The sequence below is a fragment of the Nematolebias whitei genome, chromosome 15 (genome assembly GCF_014905685.2).
Source record: "Nematolebias whitei isolate Nwh7 chromosome 15, NemWhi1, whole genome shotgun sequence".
NCBI classification, from domain to species: Eukaryota; Metazoa; Chordata; class Actinopteri; order Cyprinodontiformes; family Rivulidae; genus Nematolebias; species Nematolebias whitei.
Window position 1 is genome coordinate 37885748 of NC_056512.1, and position 24669 is coordinate 37910416.

At 45.6% G+C, this 24669-nt stretch overlaps 3 protein-coding genes across 4 annotated transcripts in view; 1 reads left to right on the top strand and 2 right to left on the bottom strand.

Annotated features, from left to right (window-relative positions):
- ube2m (ubiquitin conjugating enzyme E2 M) overlaps positions 1–2445 on the top strand; it is a 6870-nt gene extending 4425 nt beyond the window's left edge. The window contains exon 6 of the mRNA XM_037688644.1: positions 1532–2445. Within this exon, the coding sequence (XP_037544572.1) occupies positions 1532–1672 (141 nt within the window). The 3' untranslated portion in view covers positions 1673–2445. The remainder of the gene's footprint in view (positions 1–1531) is intronic.
- Positions 2446–3918: 1473 nt separating this feature from the next.
- LOC119421269 (E3 ubiquitin-protein ligase TRIM39) lies at positions 3919–14375 on the bottom strand. The gene is made up of 13 exons (XM_037688645.1): positions 14336–14375; positions 10905–11025; positions 10360–10806; positions 8836–8940; positions 8658–8753; positions 7842–8075; positions 7322–7517; positions 7156–7245; positions 6664–6690; positions 6551–6577; positions 6264–6439; positions 5423–5578; positions 3919–4496 (listed from the first exon to the last, which is right to left on the bottom strand). Exons 2-13 carry the CDS (start codon positions 11013–11015, stop codon positions 4299–4301), a joined length of 1863 nt encoding a protein of 620 aa, XP_037544573.1. The 5' UTR covers positions 11016–11025; positions 14336–14375; the 3' UTR covers positions 3919–4298.
- A 2511-nt stretch (positions 14376–16886) lies between these two features.
- Positions 16887–23116, bottom strand: utp18 (UTP18 small subunit processome component). 2 transcript variants are annotated; one of them, XM_037688647.1, is made up of 13 exons: positions 22784–23116; positions 22343–22479; positions 22170–22265; positions 21519–21589; positions 21332–21438; positions 19836–19961; positions 19592–19766; positions 19394–19494; positions 19211–19301; positions 18996–19119; positions 18706–18880; positions 18476–18618; positions 16887–17131 (listed from the first exon to the last, which is right to left on the bottom strand). In XM_037688647.1, the coding sequence occupies exons 1-13, from the start codon at positions 23006–23008 to the stop codon at positions 17107–17109; spliced, it is 1596 nt and encodes a 531-aa protein (XP_037544575.1). In that variant the 5' UTR covers positions 23009–23116; the 3' UTR covers positions 16887–17106. The 2 variants fall into 2 exon arrangements, with proteins under 2 accessions (XP_037544575.1, XP_037544574.1); XM_037688646.1 differs by having other exon boundaries at positions 21332–21441.
- Positions 23117–24669: the final 1553 nt, after the last annotated feature.

Below are 24669 nucleotides of genomic sequence, written 5' to 3' on the forward strand. Positions count from 1 at the left end.
CATTAGACAGGAGTCATCAGACAGGAAACGGTCATCAGACAGGAAACAGGTAATCGGGCAGGAAACAGTCAACAGATGGACAGGTGAGCCGTCTCTTGAACGCTCAGTCGGTTTTAGTGACTCGCTGTTTCAAGTGAATACGTCTGGTCTGTGTGTCAAACAAACATGTTGCTTTGCCACCGTCTCAACTCTCATCGGCTCCGCCCCACACTACACCAGTTTAGGGCCCGCCCACTGCCAGTACCACCCCACTCAGCCCGGTTTATGGGACCGCCTTGTTTGTGGTTCCAAGCGGGCTGATCCGAGGGTCCGATCTTGACGTAAGCAGAGAGCAGCCGTTGATTGTCCAGTGGAGCTTCGTCACTTGATGACCCACAAACGACATCAGAACCTTCACTTCCTCTTCCTGTTGATGGACGGCCCCACAAGAAATGATCTCATTTACAGACATCAGAGATGATTGAGCAGCATGGCTGCACCCGGACTGATGAGCAGTGCCGGGAGAAGATAAAGAAGTTCAAGTCCGATTATAGAACAATTAAGGACCACAACAAGAGGAGTGGCCTGAACACAATGACCAGTTATGATCCCGCCCACTTTGCACTGATGATCCCGCCCACTGAGCGGGAAAACGGGTCACAGAGACAGATCACCTCCACCTGAGAAGAACCGAGAAGAGAGCCGAGTGGAACCTAGCTCATCGGTGGCGAAGAGGCAGAACAACAACAGGTTTAACAGGCAGGGAGGCTGGATGAGGCGCAGCAGCTTCACGTTTAGTTTAAACTTCCTGTTTTAAAGCTACACGAGGCGACGTCCGTCACATGAGCTGAATCTCCATGTTGGTCCAGCTGAGTTCTGCTCCTCGCATCTGTTGGTTCTGGAGGTCCCGTGTGACTAAATATGCCGTTCAACAAAACAAACGCGCACCGTGGAGGACAGTGAACGTTTAAATACTGCCGCTCATCTTATTGCTCCTTCTGCCCGTCTCGTCACCACTGGGGGGCGGAGCCTTCAGTCGCCACGCTGCTCAGCTCTGGAAGTCCCTCCTGTCATCAGGAACACACTCGCTGTGACATCACAGCTGGAAACACAGCTGTTCAAACAGGCCCATTCTCTTTAACTTGGTCTCAAGTGTTGTCATATCGTGACTTGTTTGCTGTTTCTGTTTTTATTATTGTTTTTTATTTGGTTTTGAAAGGTGCCCTGAAATAAAATTTACTATTATTATTATTATTATTATTAAAGCAGTAAATGTGTGCAGAAACTAACTCGTCCTGTGAGAAATAAACAACAATAAACAGCCAGTAAACAATGTCAACACAAATAAACCACTACATGATCCAGATTGAACCTTTCAATTTGAATAAAAATACGTCATTTAAAGAGTTTTTAAAATCTGACCGATCTCGAGCGAATAAAAAAATGAAGCAAGTTCTGTTGAACCCAAACGGTTTTCTCAGGTTTGAACCAGTCTGATAATTGTTATAAATTGATTTACGGTAATTAATTGTCTCTTCTCCCCCCCACAAAGGAGCCAAACCCTGAGGACCCGCTGAACAAGGAGGCAGCAGAGGTTCTGCAGACGAACCGGCGGCTCTTCGAGCAGAACGTCCACCGCTCCCTGAGGGGGGGCTATGTTGGCGCCACCTACTTTGAGAGATGTCTGAAGTAACTCGGACCTCCCCTCTCCCCCCTCCTCCCTTCCCTGCCTGACCTCCCCCTGCCTTCTGAGTCCTGCTGCTCGACTGAAGCGGGAGATGCAGCAACTCAAAGCAGCACGCAGCGAGACGCTTTCCGGTTTTAAAACAAAAGAAGCCCCGCCCCCTCTCCTCCATTGCCTCGTCTGACCCCTCCCCTTCCTCCTCCTCCCACATTTCTCTGTTTTACTTTCAACAAGCAAAGTTCAGTCGTTCAAACGACATACAACTGTCCGGACTCTGCCGAGGAGGAGGATGGAAGAGGAGGAAGGGGCGGGGGGGTTTGTTTCTCTGGTCGGCATCACAGCGCTGATGATATTGATGCCCACAACATTATTTTTGTTTGTTTATTCTGGTTTTATTGTTTGTGGCAAACACACCTGACTTCACGCAGGTGAACAGAAAGACACGCCCACCTCCACCCCGTCACCTGCCGGTATTCATTAATTTCAGCAGCAAACTCCAAACACTTCCTGCTTCGTTCTCACAGGAAGGAGAGGGGCGGGGCTTTTCATCCACAAAGATGGTGGATGTGCCTAAAGTTTTTCTTAATGGATTTTAGTTTTTAGGTTTTGAAGTCTTTTGCTGCAGGTGAAACTGGTAGGGGAGGAGCTTCAGAGTCATGGGGAGGGACCTTTTCCGGTCAGAGTCACAGGGAAATATTGCTTGAGGGAGGGGATTGTAAAGTGGGAGTGGCTTGTGAGGAAAAGAAACATGCCTTTAGTTTCTGCAGTGGCTGTAGTTAGTTTGAAAGGTGGAGCTTAAACAGTGTGGGAGGGGCTTTGACATGCTGCAGTTGATCGGTTTGGAGTTTGCTGCTGAAAGTGGGTGGGGTTAAGGTTGGGTGGGGGGTGGTCTTACAAGGGAATGGTAGTATTTGATTTTCTTCGGGGTGGGGTCAGAGAGGGGCGGGGCTTAAAATGTTACGACTATTGTGTATATTAAACCCCAATTGTTCACTTTGACTGCAATATGATTTATGTTAAATAAAATATGAACATGAACGATTAGAAGTGTTTTAATCTGATGTCACGACATGGCCAACAGTTGAGCTGCTTTCAGCTTTTTCAAACTTAAGAAATATTTGTGTCAGGTCTGGTTCCAAAAATCCAACATGGCAGCTTCTTCTGTAAACGGCGCCCTGTAGGTTTAAACTCGAAACAACTCGGACACGGCATGTGGCCCGCGAGCCTTTTGGGCCCATGTCTTTAAGAATCGTGTTGTTTCGGCTCGCGGGCCACACGTTGGACACCTTGTTTAAATTTGAGGGTGATACTTTGACATGAAACAGGATCAAATGTTTTTATAACGTACAAAACATAACGTATTTCGTCGTGCTCTGTGAAACGAACTTTTAGCAAAATGTAGACTTTCAGTAACATTTCATAAACCTGGTGAAATATAACAAGTGATTTAATCTGATCACCGATGGAAGGAAACAAGTCTTTACGAGCGTCTCTTCAGACCTGGATCAGCTTCAGCCTCGGGTTTGGAACGAGCCTCCAAGGTTCTGGAAGAGATTTGAACTTGAGGGATTTATGGCCACGTCACATGACGGTGTAAATGTTTCCAAAGCGTTTTGTTTTGAAACGGTTCAGAACTCATTTTCTGAAAAATTTTATTTTTACTAAAATGTTGTTTTTACAAAAAAACTATTTGTGCATTTTCAAAGTAAAAAACTAATTTTTGTGGCCCACCAGTATTTTCCGACAGCCTAAAAAAGTAAATGGTAAATGGAATGTACTTATATAGCGCCTTTCTATCTGATCAAGATACTCAAAGCTCTAACAATCTGTGTCCTCACCCTACAAAGCTAATTGAACAAATCAGCTATAGAGACTAATCAGTGCTTTATCACGTTCATGCATGGATGGGACACACATCGGAGCAACGAGGGGTTCAGTGTCTTGCCCAGGAACACTTCGGCATGTGACTGCTGGTGGATTCGAACCCCCAACTCTTGCATTAGAGGACGACAGCTCTAACCACTCAGCCACCCTACACCTCGTTTGTTTTAAATCAGACCCTCAAACACTTCATTAAAAAAATTGTACATTTTTTTGGTTGCGATATAAAATATAACTGACTCTAATTGAAACATGTTAATTTTTTACAGAGAAATATTGACATTTTCACTCATTTCCAAAATTTTATTTAATGTCAGCAGTTCACATTTCTGCCCAAGTTACATCAGAGGGGAAAGAAGTGTTTCCATTCCATGCAGTTTTAACAGGTTGTAACTTGTCTGGCACTAACAGACTTCCGTACAGGTTGAAACGCAGAAAAGAGTTACTATATACAGCTTTTTATTTTATTTTTAAAATAACTGGATTTCTGTCTTATTGAACAGGATCATCCGTCCGATGAGAAAATCTTCAGATGTAAATAATTTTATTTGTTGCCGTTAAAAATATATTTTATTAAACTCGTGTTCATCTGCAGTTTGATTTTGTAAAAATCCTGTGTTTATACCAGAACCTGATCAGAACCGAGGACGAGTTTTTATCTGTGGAGGTTCAGGTTATAAATCTTCATCTTCCATCTGCTCAGTCTTCACGCAAGTCTGGTTCTGGTTGAGGACCCGCTCCGTCAGGCCAGGTGTCACTGTGTGGTCATGAGGATCAGAGGGATCTCTTTGTCTCCAGTTCCGAACAGAGGGAACATCCTCTCCGTGAACTCTGAGTTGGAGTGGAAGCTGTAGATCTCTGTCCCCGTCTTCACGTTGTAGAAGGACACCTGTCCCTCCTCCGCGTCCAAGAAGACACCCACCTGTCTCAGCTTCGGGTGGTGACCTTTGACCTGCAGAGACAAACAGGCTGTAGTCACTGTCTGCTAAATAAAAAAAAAAAAAGACATTTATTGATAGAGTTTGAAACCAAAAAAAGCTGGAAGTACGGAAGCCTGAGAATGCCAAATAGAAAAATGCAAAACATGCACACTTAATTTTATTGTGTTACTTTAGTCTCTTAATGAGAATATGTGCTCAAGAAATTATAAGTTATAAATATTTGTGTTATTTTTTTCAAGATGTCATGGTGGCCTTCAGTTTTTAAATGAGCTCTTTAAAGTAAAATGTTAATATCTGTTATTTACCAAAAACCTGATGACGACGACACATTTCATCAGTTTCCTGATTAAAATAAAGTGGTTTTTTTCTAACTAAAATTGTTCAACATCTATTGATCCTAACTGGTCAGAACTGATGAAAAATGTTTAACTTGAATACATTTTAAAACAATAACTTCTAAAGGAATAATCTTATAAACTGTTATTTGACTTTATGTCTGTGACAAAAAATACTTTTTGATTTTGTTATGAAACATTCCAAATAATTCTTTGAACGTGTTCATCTAGTAAAATCCAGACTTAAAGGGATATTTTGGTCATTTAAAGTGGAGTTCTGTGGAAAAGTTTAGAGAACTCGTTTTGTAGAAGATGAGCCCGTTGAACGACTTCAGTTTGAAATGAACCCTGACGAGCTAATGGCTAGTCAGAGCGGGCCCAAAGTGAATCCCTTTGAACCCTAAAATCTATTTCAGGTCCAAAACCTTCCCAGTGGATCAAGTGAACTTGTTTTGTGAATTTATTTCTTGTCCTTACTGCAGCGAGCATCCAGAGGGCACTCACCTGCTTCAACTTCCATGTTCTGTCCCAGTATCTAAGACCTTTGAACCGTCCCTTTAAATTTAGCATTTTCAAGCCGGGTTTTATTTTGAAAAGCTGACCTTGGTGAGCGGAGGGGCTGTGAGTGCTCGTAGCTGGCTGCTGCTCCACCAGATGGCGTAGAAACCGTTGGGTGGACTCATGTCGAACAGGCCTTTCCTCTGAGCCGACTCGCTGACCACGCCCAGCTTCCAGTCCTTGTTCTCACCAACAAACACCTGCAAGACCAGGACCTGGGTCAAAACAAACATCTTCAAGACCAGGGTCAAACCACACTTCTGCAAAACCAGGACCTGGGTCAAAACAAACACCTGCAAGACCAGGACCTGGGTCAAAGCACAAAAACACCAGGACCACTTCTGACCATGCTTTTGCAAGACCAAGACCTGGGTCAAAACAAACACATGCAAGACCAGGACCAGAATCAAAGCACACATCTTGAAGACCAGGACCTTGGTCAAAAACACCTGCAAGACCAGGACCTTGGTCAAAAACACCTGCAAGACCAGGACCTTGGTCAAAAACACCTGCAAGACCAGGGCCTGGGTCAAAATAAACACATGCAAGACCAGGACCAGGGTCAAAGCACACATCTTCAAGACCAGAACCTGGGGCAAAAACACCTGCAAGACCAGGTCCAGGGTCAAAACAAACATATAAAAGACCAGGGCCAGGGTCAAACCACTCACCGGCTTCTGGTCTTGCTCCAGGATCCAAACCAGAAACACTCGTACGAACAAGTCCCTGATCCTACAATAAGACCTGCCACCAGAGTCTAACCCTAACCATGATCCCCAATAAGATGAAGTCCTGATTCTGGATCTGATCCAGATGAGTCTCATGTTTAAGTGTGTTCCTGGTCAGTCTGGTACTGGAGACCCTGGTCCTAGTTCTGGTTCTGACCTCCCAGTAGTGGCGTCCAGAGTTGAAGCCCTCCTTGGCGATGACGCAGGACCACACATCGAACCTCTGGTTGCTGTTCCTGAAGAACTGCAGCTTCTCGCCCCTCTTCACTTGCTTCCTGTCTTCAGACAGGATCAGGAACGGGTACGCCGTCACCGGGTTCAAGGTCACGTCCTCTGAGGGGACACCAGGAAAGGACATGAAGACTTGACTCACACACGGCCCCTGGTTCTGACCAGAGGTCCACCAGCAGAAGGTCTGATCTTCATGAATCAAGGGAAGCTCACCCATGTAGGCTCGGGCCTTCTTCGGACCTGAAACAGAACAAAGTCCCATTTAGAGTTCTGGACCGTTAATCTGGACCGGTTCGGTTCAGACAGAAAGATGAGCTGGGACTCACCTGAGACCTGTTTGCTCTTCTTCATGTCTGAGAAGAAACAGAACCACAGATCAGACTCAAACTGACCCCCCAACAAAGATCCTGTCCCTTAACAAAACTGATTCAGGACCAGCGGGTCTGGATCCTCCCTGCCCCCCAGAGAAGGTCTCTGGGGGGCAGGGAGGATCTCCAAGTACTCATCAGGTCTGCTCCGAGGTCTCCTCTCACTAGGAGGTGCCCAGGAGGCTACCCTCCAGAGGAAGACCATATCAGTCCAGAACCTGGTCCCTTCAGTCCTGATGGTTGGAGTGGAGATGGACCAGTAAATCCAGAGCTCAGTTCCTCCTTCAGACCAGAGCAATGCCCTCGTTACTGCAGACGAGACCCTGATTCTGTTCCATACCTTCAGGTTCTCTGGTGAACCTTTCTGCAGACTCAAGGAGAACCCAGACTCAGACCGATCCAGAACCTGGTCCTGAATGAGCCTGGATCAGGTCTGGGACCAGGACTTGCCTTTCAAGGACCACTGGCTCATCCTCAGACTGGCCTTGCTACCCCTCAGGCTCATCATGCTCTCAGCAGCCAGCAGGTCTCCGGAGGAGGCTGGAACAAAGACCACAGGGAGGATTCAGACCCTGAACCCGACCCTGGAGACACCTGTGGACAACAGGGGACTCACAGGAATCTCTGGAACCTCGAGAACCTCTGGACCCCCTGGAGCGGACCTCCCCAGTCCGGATTTCATCGGTCTTGTCCTTCAGCTCGGTCAGGCTGTTCTTCAAGTCCTCCAGCTGGAAGTGGAGGGACAGCTCCGAGTCCTCGTCCACGTCCTCCTGCTTGCCATCCTCCAGAGGAGCCGTGGCGTCCTCGTAGCTCTGAGAGGAGGAAAAGAAGGAGGAGGAGGAGAAAGAGGGAGAAGGAAGAGGAGGAGGAAAAGGTGGATAAAGAGGAGGTGGAGGAGGAAAGAGGAGAAAGAGCAGGAAAATGAAGAGGAGGAGTTAGAAGAGGGGGAAGAAGGAGGAAGAAGAGGAAGAAAGAAGAAGAGGAGGAGGAAGGAGGAGAAATAGAAGGAGGAATAAAGAGGAGGAGGAAGAGGAGGAGGAAAAAGAGGAAGGAGGAGGAAGAGGAGGGAGGAAGATGAGGAGGAGGAAGAGTGTCTCCTCCTGTTCCTGCCATCAGCAGAACAATCAGTGTCTTACCTGCAGGAAGCTGATGTGATCCTGGCTGATGGCCTGGACCTCCAGCGTGGCCCTCCTGTCCATCAGCTGGCTAAGCTCTGCCTCCAGACGCTTCATGATGCCCTCCCCCTTTGACGTCACGGCCTCCAGCTGGTTCTGGATCCCACCCACCACCTGGGTCCGGATCCTGTCTAGAGAGGCGGACACTTCGTCCAGAAGGTGTTCCACTTCACCTCGCTCTTTGTCCGCGTAGCTCTACGACAGAATCCAGAAATAAAAACGTTTCATTCGTTTAACGGAGACAAATAAAGTGTCCCAATCTGGTTCTGGTGTCTTTACTGTCCCTCCAGTGGTCCAGACTGTCCTGGACCCTGTTAAACCGGTCTGGATCAACAGCTCTCCAGATTTTCTGAAGGTCTTCCAAAGTTTCTCAGTACCCGATGTTCTGCTGGACATTTTTTTTCCATTTATCCTTTATTTATACAGGTAGTCTCATTGAGTCATGATAACTCATTTTCAAGAGAGACTTGTTTAGGGAGTAGATGGTGGGGGGTTAAGGGCCTTGATCAGGGGCCCAGAGTGGGAAAAAGGAGGGTGGAGGCAGGTGTGGGTGTTTCACCTTTTCCACCCACATTTTGATGTTGACGGTACCAGGAGTTGAACCTGCGACTTTCCAATCACAGGCTCATCTTCGTTAGCCTCTGCCCCCCCACCCACCCCCCCAAGCCCTTCAGATAGTCTGGAGTCCTGTTGATCTGGACAAGATTACAGGAAAGTCCTGTTCCTTTCAAAATAAAGGCAGCAGAGCAACTCAGAGTTGGGACCAAACCCTCGGACCTGCACGCCCTCCAGCTTCCTCTTTATCTCGCCCACACGGAGCTCCTTCTCCTTGATCCGGTTCACAATCTCCTGCTCCGTCCTCGCCACCAGTTTCTGGACACACAGGTGGACGCAGACAGGTGATGACAGGTGAGGACAGGTGAGGTCAGGTGACAGAACTGAGCAACTGGTCTACCTGTTTGCCCTGTCTCTCTGTCTGGACCGAGACCGTTTTGTGGGTCCTGTGTTCGTTCAGGAAGCAGATGGCACAGATGCAGTACTGACATGTCCTACAGTAAACCTGGACACACAAACGCATCGTTCAGAAAGTTCAATCTGGAGAATTAAAGGTTAAAAATAAAAACAAACAAACAATGTGACATCATATGCAAACAAACACACCAGAATGAAAAGATGGCTCTTTCCTGCCTCCAGGATCAACACGATGCAACATTTGTTGTTAAAGTAAACAAACATTTGTCAGGAAATTAGGAAAATAAAATAAAACTGAAATGATTTCTTTGTTTCCTTTTTAAATTGCAACGGAAAATCTTTAATTTCCCAGAAAGACGGTTAAAGGATGGAGAGCTTAAAATTAGAAGAATTAATTATTCCCAAACGGAGGATAAAACCTGGATCAGATGGGTACGATAAAATAAGCTGATTTTAAAAAGTATACGTTTCCTCCAACAGAGCAGAACATCAGAACAGAGGACGCTCAGCTCTGAAGCACGGCAGTGGCAGTGTCATGATGAAAAATTTTAATGTTTTACAGAAAAGAGCATACTCAGCTAAAACCTGACTTGAAATAAAAACTAAAACATAAAAATCTGAGGCCTAACGATGCCTAAAGGAATGCCTATCGCCCGCCCACTTTCAATACAGAGCTATAATTCAAGATGGCTGCCAAAGGACATTAACATTTGAAGTCTTGATGACTCAACTACCACAGAAACGTCATCTATTTATCTGTACTTTAGAGTAAATTTAACTTTAGTGTTTTCAAACTTATTCGTATGAAATCCATCCACTGGTTCATGTGATATTTTGCTAACAGAGCGACAAGCATGTTCATGTAAAAAAGTAAAGTCTGGTCCTCTGGGCATTCAAAAAACAAAACAAAAAAAATTGTTGAAACGTTTCGTCTTTCATCTGAAAGACTTCTTCAGTCTGAGGAGCTCTGTACAGCTTTCATAGTAGATCAACCAGTTTTGCTGCCGACAACCAAAACCAGCTGCTCACATGTTCAAGGAGGACCATCGTCCTAACGATGGATCGTTAGCACCCTGGTGGCTGTTTACTACTCACAGAGGGCTGAGTGATACTAGCAATAACAGAATTGTAAGAGGGGGACAGTTGAACACGGAGGCTTCACCCCTGTTTAATGATGGACAGTTTCTTTTCACAAAGATGGCCTCCTTTACTCCTCTCTCAAACCATCTTTGTGAAAAGAAACCGTCCATCATTGTGTAAGTTATTGAAGTTATAAACCTTGTAAAAGAACCGTTTTCCACAGCTTTTTTCGTGTTGTCACTCTGAATGAATGAGGCTCCTTCTTTCTATCGCTTCCCTTTTGCCACATCCAGTATGGTGGCGACGTGGACGTACGATTCAGCGTTCAGTGTGGCGTTTATGTATATATGTCTACGTGTGATTGCAGCGTGAGCATTGACAGGAAACGGGAAGTAGTCAGAGCGGATGTGTAGTGTGGTGCTCTTGCCTCCAGTAAGCGGTGGTGTTGGGAGCAGGTCCGGCCCCGCAGGGCCTCTTGTGGGTCCATCAGCGGGTGTTTGGAGTAGAAGGTGGAGGTATGGTGCGGCTGCACGTGCTCGGTGCAGTAGGAGGCGGTGCAGGTGAGGCAGGAGCTGATGGCCGGCTGTTTGATCCCCGTGCAGACGTCACACCACACCACATCTTCAGCCGTCGCCTTCGTGTTCTCAGGTGGCGACAGGAAGGGGTCGGTGGTGCTGTCGTCGTACATGGCGTCCACCGACCCGTTCCTAACGGGCGCCGAGAGGCCCATGGCGCCGTAACGGGTCTGCTTGAACTTGTCTGAGATGAGAGCAAAGACCTTGTTGATGCTGAGCAGAGGACGCTCCTCGAACTGACGCTTGCAGAGTGGACACGTGCACACCGGACTGGAGGCCCAGTACCCACCGATACACACCTGCACACACACACACGACCGCACAGAACCTTATCAGAACCTCAGAGCCCAGATCGGCAGCTGACAGAACCTTATCAGAACCTCGGAGTGAAGCTCACCTGGCAGAAGTTGTGTCCGCAGGGCGTAGAGACCGGGTCGGTGAACAGGTCCAGGCAGATGGAGCAGGTCAGCTCCTGCTCCGAGAAGAGTTCCTGCGATGCCTCCGCCATCGTCTGGCTGCTGCAGACACAAGAGAGGGTACTGAGGGACTGGACCAGAACCAGACCAGAGCCAGACCAGGTCCAGACCCAGAGTCCTCCATCAGACTACCTGAAGACCAGATCCCAGCACTGTCTCTGCTCCTTCCACTGGTTCCGTTCTCCTCAGTTTCTGGTTCTTAGTGTGTTTTTCACAGAACCAAGAAGTTCTGATCCAAACCAAACAGACCACAGGTTTACTGTGGTCCCTCTCCTATAGAACTGGGTTCCAGGTCCCTTTTAAGACTTGGTTCAGGTGATCTGCTGTGAACTGGACCCAGAAACCACTTGAACCCAAAGACCACGATTAAAGTCTGAGTTCTGGTCTGATCTGCCACCTGAAGCCCAAACTGACAGAAACATTCAGCAGAACCGTCCGTCTGCAGCAGATGAAGTGTGTCATCCCGGTTAAGTTCTTATTTCTGTTGGGTTCTAGGTGTGAAGCAGGTCCTTCAACAACATTTTACACCTGGCTCCACCTGGACCTACATGGACCTACATGGACCTACCTGAGCAAGCTGAAACCTGACAGGAAACTCTCTGGTCCGTTTCCTGGAATCACATGAGGTCCTTTGAGCTGACAGAGGAGCAGCTCAAACCACATTCCACCTGAAAGACAAACTGACATGGCGACAAGAAGAGCAGGAGGATGGGCAGGTGGGCGTGGCCTCTGCACCTGAACAGGTGTGAGCAGCTTCAGGTGGGCGGAGTCACCTGAGCTGAATGAGAATCAATACGAAAAATGAAGAGATAAAGGTTATCTCTGCCTGGGGGCAGTACGGTGGTACAGTTGACAAATCTGTTGCCTCTCAGCGAGCAGGTCACCGGTTCAAATCCCAGCCGGGGGCCTTTCTGGGTGGAGTTTGCACGTTCTCTCCGTGCTGCGTGGGTTTTCTCTGGATACTTCTGTTTCCTCCCACAGACCAAAAACATGCATGTTAGACTGATTGGTAACTCTAAATGGATGGATGGATGGAAGAACACCTGGAGAGACCGGACCCACCAGAACCTGATGGGCTGATGATCGTGAAGAAGAATTCTCTCCATCAGAAACAGGAGTCAGATGGTTCTGGTCTACATCAGGCTGAGTCCAAAGAGTCAAACTTTGACCTGGAGCAGTATTATTTGGGTCGGGTCTGTTAGAACCTCCATCAGATTCTTTATTTGATTCGTGGTCAGCAAGTCCAGGAGGACCCAGACCTCCCTCTCCGGCTCCTCCAGGAGGAGTCTGACGTGTCAGGGGGGTACATGATCCTTCTGATGAGGCTGGGTTCCTTCAGAGCTAGGAGAACCTGCTGAGACTTCCTCCTTTAGATTAGGAGCAGCAGCTCCATCTGGATGATGGACCTCCTCACCTGATCTCCTATGGAGGAGGACCTCTTGAATCCAGGTCCTGATCCAAACCTCAGGACTAGAGGTGGGGGGTGGAACTCAGATGAGTAAACCCAGAACTTCAGCTCCTTCTTCACCAGGACAGACCAGATCAACACCCTCATCACTGCAGATCAGGTTCTGATTCCCTCCAACCAGGACTCAGGACCAGGACTCCCAGATCCCTTAATTCCTCCACCTGAGACCAAGTTCTACCAAGATCCAGTTCAAACCCAGAGGACTCTGGTCCCACCCCGCTGAAGGTCCCAACAGAACCACAAGACTCTGGTCCCTGAACCGTGATGGTTCTTAAGTTTAAAAGATGGTTCTGTTTGTTGAACGACAGATGTTCTGGAGGGAGAATCTGAGTGGATCAACCGGTGGTTCTGATTCTGACATCGCTAAAAGAACCAACAACAACCAGGCCTCGTCTGGGTCCAGCTCAGGGAACAGGTATTCTTAGTCCAACATCAGTGGAACTAGAACTCCTGGTTCTGACCATCGTTCCCTCTTAGATCCCAGCAGACGGTCCATAACCTGCTGCAGTGTCGGACACAGGTCCGTTCACCGGCCCCACAACCAGATCCAGGTCTTGATGGTACCAAGAGACAAAGGTCTGGATCCGCAGCACTGACTGAACTTCTGGACCACTAGGTCTCAGGGACCTGGTCTGGTTCTGCTGTCTGTGTCTCAGTCCAGACTGTTCTCCTCTGTGGTTCTGGTGAAATGAGTCCTTCGGATCAAAACATCCCGTTCCTTCCTACAGAGAGCACCTCCCAAACAAACCAAAGTCCTGCGGGTTCTGGACCCTGCTGGTTCTGGACCAGTGGCCTTATTTCACACAGTCCTGTAAAAATGTCTGATCCAGTCTTCAGTTCTTAGGACTTTCCTCCCAAAGATTCAGACCTGCTGGTCATCTGTGGCCTGTTTCAAGATTTTTTCAGACATTCTGAGGGTCTTTCATGGCTTTGGGAACTTTGGCCCATCAGCCTGGTCCACATGTGGTCCTTAAAAGGAATCCAAGATAACTGAACCTTCAGTGGTTCCCAACCCTGGTCCCTCAGGAACACCACACCAGGTTTATTTCCTTCAGTTCTGCAGCAGCTCATTAATCACCCATGCATTCAGGTGTGGTGGAGAAACTAAAACAGGATGGTGTTCCTCAGGGACCAGGGTTGGGAACCACCGTTTTAGAGGACCAAAGAGAGAGTCCGACCTGCAGAACCTCCTCCAGGGGCCTAACAAAATCCAAAGTTCTTCATGAACAGATCCAGTGAGTGAAGATCTAAACCAGGCCCAGAGAGATCCACCATCCAGTGAAACCTCTAAAAGACCTCCAGAAAGTCCAAAGAACTCATGATCCAGAACCTCTTTACCAGACCACAAAGAAGTCTGGATCAATGGAGGAAAGGAAGACCGGATCAGGAGTTCTGGACCAGGAGGTTTTCAGTATGACTGATGAGTCTTCAGCCGAGATCAAAACCATCTGCTGAAAACCTGCTGAACCTGCCTGACTCGCAGGGGGGGCGGACTCAAAAACCAAGCCATCGGCCGTCTGGTTCCCAAAATTCACCTCGGCATGACGTCTGTGTCTGATCATGGTCTCCCTGAGCCTGGTTCAGGTTTTCAATCTGGGTCTGGTCCTCTGGGGTCTGACAGGTGGATCCACTCAGTCCAGATTTAACTGGCCCTGATCCAGGTAAACCTGTTGAGATTTTCAGTCTTCCTGCGAGAGAAAAACATTTATAGCAGAACTGATGACTCAGCAGCAGGAACACACCTGAGAACAGGTGAGGTGAGTTTACACCTGACTCTTCGGCTGATGTTACACCTGACTCTTCGGCTGATGTTACACCTGACTCTTCGGCTTTTCTTGAAGACTCTACAGAGAATCTAAAGTAATCAGCTGCAGCAGCTCTTACCTTCTCCACCGTCACCCGACTCTCTTCTGTCACAAACCCTGACAGGCAGGTCTGTGATGTCATCAGGGGGCAGAGCCAGCAGGTGCAGAAAGTGGCCAGGTGAGTTAGTGGGCGGAGCCTGACCTCTGAAGCATATCTGAGATCAGATCCAAAAAGTTGACAGTAACCAGCCAAAACTTGGGATTTTTGTTTCATCAAATAAAGAGTTTTAAAATGATTTGTTTTGCTTTTAATTTAATTAAAAAAAAAAAAAAGTTTAAATCAAATGAGCCAGAACAAAAACAAAACAAATAAAATTTTAAAAAGAAAAAACTTTTCTCACTTTACATTGTCCCTTTTGGATAGTCACATTTTATTATAAATATTTGGAAACAAGATTTTTTTAGATAAATTATTTTAAAGAATAAAGCATGAGAATCAGCACCTCCAAATCTAAGGTCGTGGTCCTCAACTGGAAAAGGGTGAATTGCTCTCTTAATAATAATAATAATGTGTTATGTGTTGTCATCATTGTATGTTCTGATACAATGGCTAAATCGTCTCTCTGCATTTAACCCATCCACCACCAGGTGGAGCGGTGGGCAGCTGTGGAGGGTGCCTGGGGAGCAACTGGGGATAGGGTGTCCTGGTCAGACACCATGAGATGTGCAATGGCTGGGGATCGAGCCCAGGACCTTTGGGCTGTAGAAAGAAATGTCTGGACCTCCCTGCTCAACATGCTGCCCCTGAGACCTGAGTCCAGAACAAGAGGATAGATATTTTAAAGAAGACAAAAAAAAGATCAGATTTTAAATTTACAAAAGGTGAATGAAAACAAAAACAAACTTTTACAAAAAAGCGTGAACCTTGTGACGGCAGCACTCGCAGGATGAGGGACTCATTTAGGTCTTTTCTTAGTTTTTGTCACTAAATTTAAAGTTTGAAGTTAGAAGCTGAATGTTTATTTAATTCCACAGTTTAGTGACTTTTGACCTGGTTTTTCATTCAACCTTTATTTCTACACGTTAGTCTTGTGGAGTCACGAGGACTCATTCACAAGAGAGACCTGTTCCAGAAAGACAACGTATAAAGTACAGACAACAATAATTCAAGAAAAAGCAATTAAAATCAAATAAAAGTAGTTACAAAAACAGTCAAATCAAGGTTCCATATAAAACAAGGTAAAATGTTAAAACAAGAACTTATTTGTTTTGATGTTTCTATTGAACTTATCAAATGTTTAAAATGTCTTAAAGAAATAAAGGTGGACAATTTCAGATCTTTTTTTAAGATATTCCAGGAAACGGCAGGAGAGACATACAGTAATAAGATGCATGTGGAGTGGGTGAGGGTGAAGTAGGGGTGGGGGTGGGGCCTCCCAGCACAGGCCACCCAACAGAGCGTCGTAGCCACTTGGCGCCTCGCATCCAACCTAGGTTAACACACCGGGGAGGCAAAAGGAGGGAGGCCAGCGAAGGCAGTGGGTTGAGGGGAGGGGTCCGGCATCTTCTCCCACCATCTGATCCAACTCACTACCAGGTGATCAGTTGACAGTTCAGCTCCTCTCTTCACCCGAGTGTCTAAAACAAACTGCTGCAAATCAGATGATATTAGGGGAGTGGTGGTGCAGAGGTTAGAGGTGGGCCTGTGATCGGAAGATCGCCGGTTCAAGCCCCAGTACAGGCGACATCAAAAATGTGGGTGGGGTAGGTGAAGTACCACACCTTCCCCCACCCTCATTCGCCCCACCCTGGGCCCATGAGCAAGGACCTTAACCCCTACCTGCTCCCTAAACAAGTCTCTCTTGAAAATGAGTTCTCGTGGCTCAATGAGACTACCTGGATAAATAAAGGGTCAATGAAAAAAAAAACCATGACTACAAAGTCAATCACTGATCTACAACCTAGGGCGTCCTGGTGCCAAATGCACTTATGGACACCCTTATGTTCAAACATGGTGTTCATGATGGACAAACCACGACTAGAACAGAAGTCCAACAACAGAACATAGCTCGAGTTCAGATCAGAGGCCATTCCTCCCAGTCACACCCCCCAGGTCACACGTCATTATGCACGTGGGCATTGAATCCTCCAGCAGAATTTAATTATTTTTTTTTTAAAAAGTCCCCAGGTGGTGCCCCTTCCAGAACCCCCGCCAAGGACTCCAAGAAGGCCAGATACTCTGAAATGCCGTTTAGCACATAGGCACAAACAAATTAAGAGTTTCTCCTGTCTTCTGCTCCATGTCTCCGTCTCCAGACCAGACAACACAGCTGGTCTTACCACCGTCTTTGCTGACACTGTTAAAGGTGGAGAGTTAGTTCAAATTAAACTTTATTTAAAGAGTTTGTTTGAGACAGAAACACACTGGAAGGTTCGGGTTACGTGACTCCACCCGCCTCAGATGAGTCGTTATAGAAAACAAACAAAAGTTGAACTTCAAACGCTTGAATCAGATTTCTGTAAATTGTTTTTTTATTTTAAATGTTTTTGTTTAAAATGAGAAACTTGTTTCAGAAACTGAAACGAACGAAGTCATTTTTATTTAAAAAACGTTGAAATGTTTTTCTTGTTTTAAAAAAAATAAACGGCTGATTCATGGACTGAACCCGCTCTGGACCCGAGCTGATGTTTGCTGGTTCTGCAGACTGAAAACAGAACAATGTGGTTCTGCTCGAGTTCTGTTCAACGGATCCCAGCACCAGGTCCAGTTCCACAGACGTTCTTCCACCAGGTCCACTTCCTGCTGCGGTTCTGCTAAACATCTGGATCTGACTGAAAGTTCTGTCCTCCTCAGAAATCCTTGTAGTGCAGCAACCTGAACACAAACAGAACCAGCTGTGAGACACAGAACCGGCTACCTGCAGGACTCATCGGGTTCCACAGGAACCTCCCAAATCTTTGTGTCATTCATTTACTGTAAACAAAAACAAAAGAACCTGCCGTTTGGACCATCGCATCCATGAAGCTGTGATGACTTTAAAGGGACAATTCAGACATTTTTAAAAGAGGTTCAGTATTAACGTTATTAGCAGTTAGAATCTTACCTGCTGCAGATAGATCTTCGAACGACCTCAGTTTGGAGGAATAAACTTTGGTTCTGACCCAATTAACCAGCTAATGGCCTTAAAGAGGTTTATTCCCCGAGGTCAGCCTGTTAGCTTAGCTCGTAGCTTAGCTTCTCAGCTTAGTTGCTTTTAACGATCCAAAAACACAATTCTGGACGGTTAAAACAGATTTTAAAGAGAAAGGGAGGAGTCAGTGAAGAGCACCAGAGTTGAGCCTTTTGTCATCCAGTGTCTTCAGTAGAAAGAGAGACACGAAGAAACGATAAAGCCGATAAATGAAAATGAGGTTGATAATTTTCATTTATCGTATGATTAAATGATTTATTGTTTTTTGCGACAGGCCTAAAAAAATAAAAAAATTAAAAAAAATTAAATTTGTATGCCTCTTTTGTGACTGTCTACTGTTGTCATTGTTATCCATTACTGTCATCGCTCTTCGTTAAATAAATCAGGTCTCTCTTGTAAATGAGTCCCCGAGGCTCAGTGGGATTAACCTGTAGAAATAAAGGTTGAATGAATATAAATTCAACACAACTGCTCAGGGGGCCAGTTTCTGAAAGCCAGCAGCTCAGGGGACGGACATCCAGTAATTAAAATCATTATGTAAATAAACCAAATGACCTGTTACTTTTTAAATTTGTTTGTTTTATTGCATTGAATCATAAATGCAATAAACGGAACCCCCCCACCACCACCACCACAAAACAAACAAAAAAAGTCATTGGTGGGCTGGATTGAATCACCTGTAGGCTGGAAATGGCCTGCCAGCCGCCAGTTGAATTGTCCTGCCTTAAAGCTTCTCTGCTGATCCGGTTCTGGGTGTTCCCTCATTCTGAACTAAAGTCTGGATCAAAGATCCAAACTGTGTTTTTAATTTCCTTAATTTAAAAAAAGTTTTAAACCTTAAGAGTTAGTTGGATGATGCTAATTAGCATCAGTCTTCTCCCGTTTTGAACTCAAATATGACCCCGCCCCCACTGTGAAGTGATTGGCTGATGGTCGCTGAGGTCCATCTAAATCATGCTGGCAGCCATATTTGGTCTTTCCTACAGGAAATGAATGTGTATTGAAGCTAATATGATTGGTTGTCTGACCTGTAGAGGGGGGCGTGGCCTTTGTTGTTAGCCAATGAGAAGAAGCCGCTGTGTGGCGAGAAGTCGAGGCAGCTGGTCCGATAAGTGATCTTTCTCTTTGAGACGGGGAAGTTGGAGAACACAGTGAGGCTCTTCATGTGAAGCTGAGGACACAGGTAAGAGGTCAAAGTTCACCACCACCACCATCATCATCATCATCATAGTCATCATATGCCTCAGCAGTAGCTCACCAGCCGAACAGCCTCGTCTTCGACCCGTGAGGCGATGGCAAGGATCTCAGAGGAGGGGTTAAAGGCCAGCGATGTGGCTGAGGTCAGCAGGTTCATCACTGCCTTCAGAGGCTTCGGATTGGTCGAGTTAAGACACGCCTCCTGGGAGTAGACATTGACCACGCCCGACTGAGAGCTGAAACAAAGGTCACGTGACACGAAGAGATACACAGCTGTAAGAAGAAAATTGACCTGTTTCCAAAACCTCACAGACAATCAGAGAGCATGTCATTAAAGGGGGCGTGGCTTACCCACAGGCCAGGTAACGTCCGTTTGGTGAGGCAGCAATGGACGTCCCCTTAACGCAGCCGTCGTCTGTAAACCTGTTGACACACCGACTGCTGCGCACGTCCCACACAAACACCTCGCCGGCCTCTGCACACGCACATATACACATACATATCACGCACACATCACATGACAGGAAGTGAATATGACATCACACATTTCAAAGTTCCAGACTCACCTGAGTTTACAAAAACTCTGCTGCCGTCATGAGAAAAAGCGACGCCGCTGATGTCCCCGTTAATCTTCATGCTGCGAACGACCTCGTTAGTCTGCACACACACGCACACACTCTTAAATGATCGCCCGCCCACCCAGTGATGATAACTTCACTGGTGAGGAAGACAAACAGAGGAAGAGTCACCTTCAGGGTGAGGAGGTGCAGGTAGCCATTGGTGCCGCTCAGCAGAAGAGCGCCCCCATCAGGACACACGCAGAACTCCTTTACACGGGCTTCATTCAGACCTGAACACATCATCACAGGCTTTTATTTTGACAGGCTTTTATTTTGAAAGTCAGACTGACACTAGACTTGCTGGAGGCTGTTTGTGGGGAAACGAACCTCTGACAGAGCTGACCGGCACCACCCGGCCCTCCATCATGTCGTACAGGTAGAACAGCTTGTTCCTCAGGCTGGTGGCGATCACCGTCTCGCCATCTCGGCTGAACCGGGCCTTGTGAACGGGGAACCGCTCCAGGTGGATGCTCTGAATCTTTGGGTTTGTCTTTCCGTCGACCTGAAGAATAACTGGGTCAGAGTCACAGAATCACACGCTCAGGTCTCTGCTGCTGGAGGCCGGCTGTACCTGGAACAGGGAGATGGACTGGTCCAGTCCGGCTGTCATGACCACCTGAGCAGAAGGGTGGAACTGCACTGTGGTCAGCCGGTCCTCTGAGGGATGGGCGCTGTTGGCGTGAAGACACTTCTTCATCTGAGGGACGCAGAGACAGAACCAAACACAAAATGATTTAATGCTTCCTGCACCTGTTACCACGGCAATGGAGTCACAGCAGCACCTGTTGCTATGGTGACTGAAAAACAATGGCGCATGTTACCATGGTGACTGAAACACAGCAACACCCGTTGCCATGGTGATAGAGACGACAGCAACAAAGCGGATCATGACTATAAACAGTATAACTGTTGTTGTCGTTTGCTGTTTCTTGGTTGTTGGTAAAGTTTGTTGCTGTATTTTGTAGGTGTAACGGTACACGTGGGTGTATTGAACCGTTCCGGTACAGCATGTTCGGGTCGGTCCATGTGCGTACCATTTTGGTTATTTTTTCACTCATTAAATTTTATTAACGAGAGATTATGCGCCGCGGAACTAAAGTTCCTAAGCGTGTTTCAGCACGGCGCTATTATCTTGCAGCATGCGTAGCATTAGCAACCTAGCATCTCGTTGCAGTCTCCTGTTTGGGAACATTATGGCTTTCTCGTTAAAAGACAAATGAACAAATCCAAAGCTGTGTGTCGACGTTATTTTCACGGAGGATCTGCAGCAGGCAACACGTCTAACTTGTTAACGAACTTGAAACGACATCATCTGAACGTGAACATAGTTTGGTGCAAAGACCAATAACAGCAGCATTTAAACAACCTTTATCAGGTTATTCAGATCGGTCTAAAGCAATAACACAAGCTGTAGGAGTTTTTAAAGCTCTGGATCTACGTCCCAATGTTGTTGATGTGCCAGCTTTAAGCATATGATTAAAGTTCTTGAGCCCCGCTACGACATCCATCAAGTCAACACATCAGCCAAAATGTGCAGCAGCACTTTATGAAAAAGCTAAAACTGATAGTCAACAAGCCCGACCCCAGATTTAAAGCCCTGCCACATCGATGATGAGCGAGAGAGAATATTCAACCACCTCATATGATGACCGTGAAAGAAGAGGTATTGTTGCTGTATTATTGTGATCTAATTAACTTTTTTAATTTAAAATTATAATCTTATTAACTCTTTTTTTAAATCTCCATGTTGTTTACAGTCAGAGGATGATAGCAGCTGAGTTTTCGTCATCCACTAGATCATCTTCAGCTAAGAAGTCTGTAATGATTGAACTTGTTTACTTGGCATATTTCCAAATAAACATTTTGTAAGTCTTTATTTTGGCCTTTTTTGTACTGAAAATTAACCGAACCGAGCCCTCCTAGAAACTGAACTGAACCGAAATGTGATTTTAGAGTACCGTTACACCCCTAGTGTTTTAGTTTTAATGTTTTTTTTATTTTGTTGCCTCTTTGTGAAACATTCTTCCTCACAGTTAGGACGATGATGAGGGGTGTGGACTCACTGACCCTCAGGATGCTGCTGGGAAGATTTTCTGAAGACGCAACAAAGTTCCCCGTCCTCCTCAGGAGGTCATCTTCCTCCTCTTCATCGTCTTCCTCCTCCTCTTCATCAGCTGCTGAAGCAGAAAACTGAAGTTAAACTCAGAGTTCGGACTCAAAACTCAACAAAATGGTTTAGATGTTCCGATTCCACCTTTCTTCTTCTTCTTCTTCTCACTGCTGGGCTCTGCCCACGATGGAGCCCCTCCCATTGACTTCTGGAACCTGAAACAGACCAGGTGGGTATAAAGTAAACGAGTGTACAGGTGTGTATTCAGGTGTGCATAAAGTAAATGTGTACAGGTGTGTGTAAAGTAAATGTGTACAGGTGTGTGTAAAGTAAACGTGTACAGGTGTGTGTAAAGTCAATGTGTACAGGTGTGTGTAAAGTCAATGTGTTCAGGTGTGTGTAAAGTCAATGTGTACAGGTGTGTGTAAAGTAAATGTGTACAGGTGTGTGTAAAGTAAACGTGTACAGGTGTGTGTAAAGTCAATGTGTACAGGTGTGTGTAAAGTAAATGTGTACAGGTGTGTGTAAAGTAAACGTGTACAGGTGTGTGTAAAGTCATTGTGTACAGGTGTGTGTAAAGTAAATGTGTACAGGTGTGTGTAAAGTAAACGTGTACAGGTGTGTGTAAAGTAAACGTGTACAGGTGTGTGTAAAGTCAATGTGTACAGGTGTGTGTAAAGTCAATGTGTTCAGGTGTGTGTAAAGTCAATGTGTTCAGGTGTGTGTAAAGTCAATGTGTACAGGTGTGTGTAAACGTGTTCAGGTGTGTGTAAACGTGTTCAGGTGTGCACTCACTGATCTCTCATCCTCTGCTGTAGTTTCTGTTTGGACATGGTGGACTCCGCCTGTCCTTTGATCAGGTTTCTACGGTAACGATGCGTCATGTCCACCCTGACACACACAGACAGGTAAACACCACCACCTGAGGCTTTTGAAGTAAACGTTCCCGGCTTCGGGACTAAACTCACTCCTCGTGGAGCTCGTCGTCCTCGTCCACCCAGGCAGCCTTTCTGGTCTGCAGCTCCTGATGATGTGGAGTCTCCTCTTCTTCATCCTCGGACTGCTCCAGGTCCTCCTCCAGCAGCAGGCCTCCTGTCTGCTCCTCCTGCTCCACCACAGGGAAAAAAAAAAAAAAAGTTAAAACACGCATTTAGCTTTAAAACCTGCTTTTTTAAAAACATGATTTTCTTTTGGGCATGAATTTATTTTATTTGTTAAAAAACAAAAAAAAAATCTTAAAATGTAAACAAACCTTTCCAACCAATAAAATGTTTAAACAGAAATACAACCGAACGTTTTGCGAGTAATGGTAATTTAAAGAAATGTTTTAAATGTTGCCGTTTTTGAAGCTGCGAGAAATTAAACGTTAAATTTAAAGATTTTTGAACGGAGTCTGGCGCGAGCATCACCTCCTCCTCCGGCTCCACGAGCCTCTCCAGCAGCTCGTCCTCCGTCCCGAACACGAGAGTCTCCAGCCGCATCACTGACTCGTCCTCCTCTCCCAGAACCGCCAGCTTCTTCACGTTCTGCTGCCGAAGCTGCTCCTCTTTCTCTCGGTCGATCTTCTCCGGTCGGGTTCTCTTCCGAGCCCGTTTCTTTTCCTCAGTGTTCGGCAGTTTGATAACGTCCGCCATCTTGTTTCCGCCGCCAGACTCCGTACAGAAAACCTGGAGTTTAAATAAACACCTGATTGACTTGTCTACATGAAGCAGGTACACTGGAACATGTGGTTGTTTTCTTGTGGCAGTGACGTATTTCCGGGAAGCCGCAGCCTGCCGGATAAAAGTCTGCCCCCTAGCGTTCACAAACAACTGCAACCTTCAGCCTAATTTATCATGTTAATACTTTATTTTTATTGCACTTTATTAATCCCCAATGGTGAAATTAATTTAATATTTATTTCAATAAATGACCAGTTTAAATTCGACCTGATGAAGTGCGTGTTGCTACTGAGAAAATTACATTAAATAAATGTGGTCTACACCAGCAGAGCACGAGGTAATCTAAGAGTTCGCCAATTACTTTCACTGTGCTTTACACGTTTCCTAAAACATGGCATTTTACATGATTCCATGTTATCAGTACTTTAGTGCCAGTAGTAAAAGAAAAAACTGGGAAGAAATCTAGTATTGATAATTACAGAGCAGTTGCCTTATTGTTTAAACTTTTGGAACATATTCTATTAGAAAGACTTAAAGAGTGTATAACAACAACTGATAATCAATTTGGTTTGAAAAGTAAGCTCAGTGCTGAATTATGTATTTACTCACCGAAGGAAATTGTAAGTAAATATGAGACAGAACTCTTCTGTTTTTGTGTTTTTTAGATGTATCTAAAGTTTTTGACAGAGTTAATAAGTTGTTTATTAAACTACAAAGTATTTGGTTCCCGCGTATTTAATCAGGATTTTACATTATTTGTATTCTCATCAATCTATGCAAGTTAAGAGGGGTTTCGGAGGTTTCTGAACTTTTTCTGTATCTAATGGAGGAGGTGGAATTTTGTCTCCTGTCAATAAACGTGTACCTACCGTGTACCTTGAGGATTTGTCTGTTGAACTAAATGATTGCAAGACTGGGTGTATGGTGGGTAACCATCTTGTAAATCATTTAATGTATGCAAACGATCTGGTCCTGTTGTCTCCCTGTGATGGATGTGTTTGTCTTTTTTTTAAACTTCAGAATCAGAATAAGCTTTATTATCATTGCACTGAAGTACAGCGAGATTATACTCCATAGTCGTCAAAAGATGGGCGGAGTGCATGTGGCTGCAGCTCCTAGGAGCACGGCCTCTTCTTCTTTAGATAGAAAAGATGATTTGTTTGATCTTATTTTATTTGGTACGGACTACTTTTTGTCTTGAAATAAAGATTGGCATATAATTCAATTTATTTATATAAGTCACAACAGAAGTCACCTCAGGGCACTGAACAGAATCAAATGAGTTTTCTGCTCATACAGGTGTGTTAACACACCACCAAGTAGGAAAGACATCAGCAATGACCTCTGAGAAGCTGCTGTTATCAAAATGCGAAGGGTCAAAGGTCATTTCCAGATTATTAAATGAAAAGGTGTTCTAAAAAGCTGCTTACTCATCAAATGTGTTGTTAATCTGAGATTAAATTGAATTAATTAAAAAAATCCGAGGAGGAACTTTAAATTAGCAGCGAGGCTCCTAAAATCTAACATATCATCGCCCAGAGCCAAAGATGGAGCGTCATTTGTCTGCAGTGTTAGCAAAATATGTCATGAAGCACTAACTCTTTAAAAGCAATCATTGGACAAAGCTGACAGAC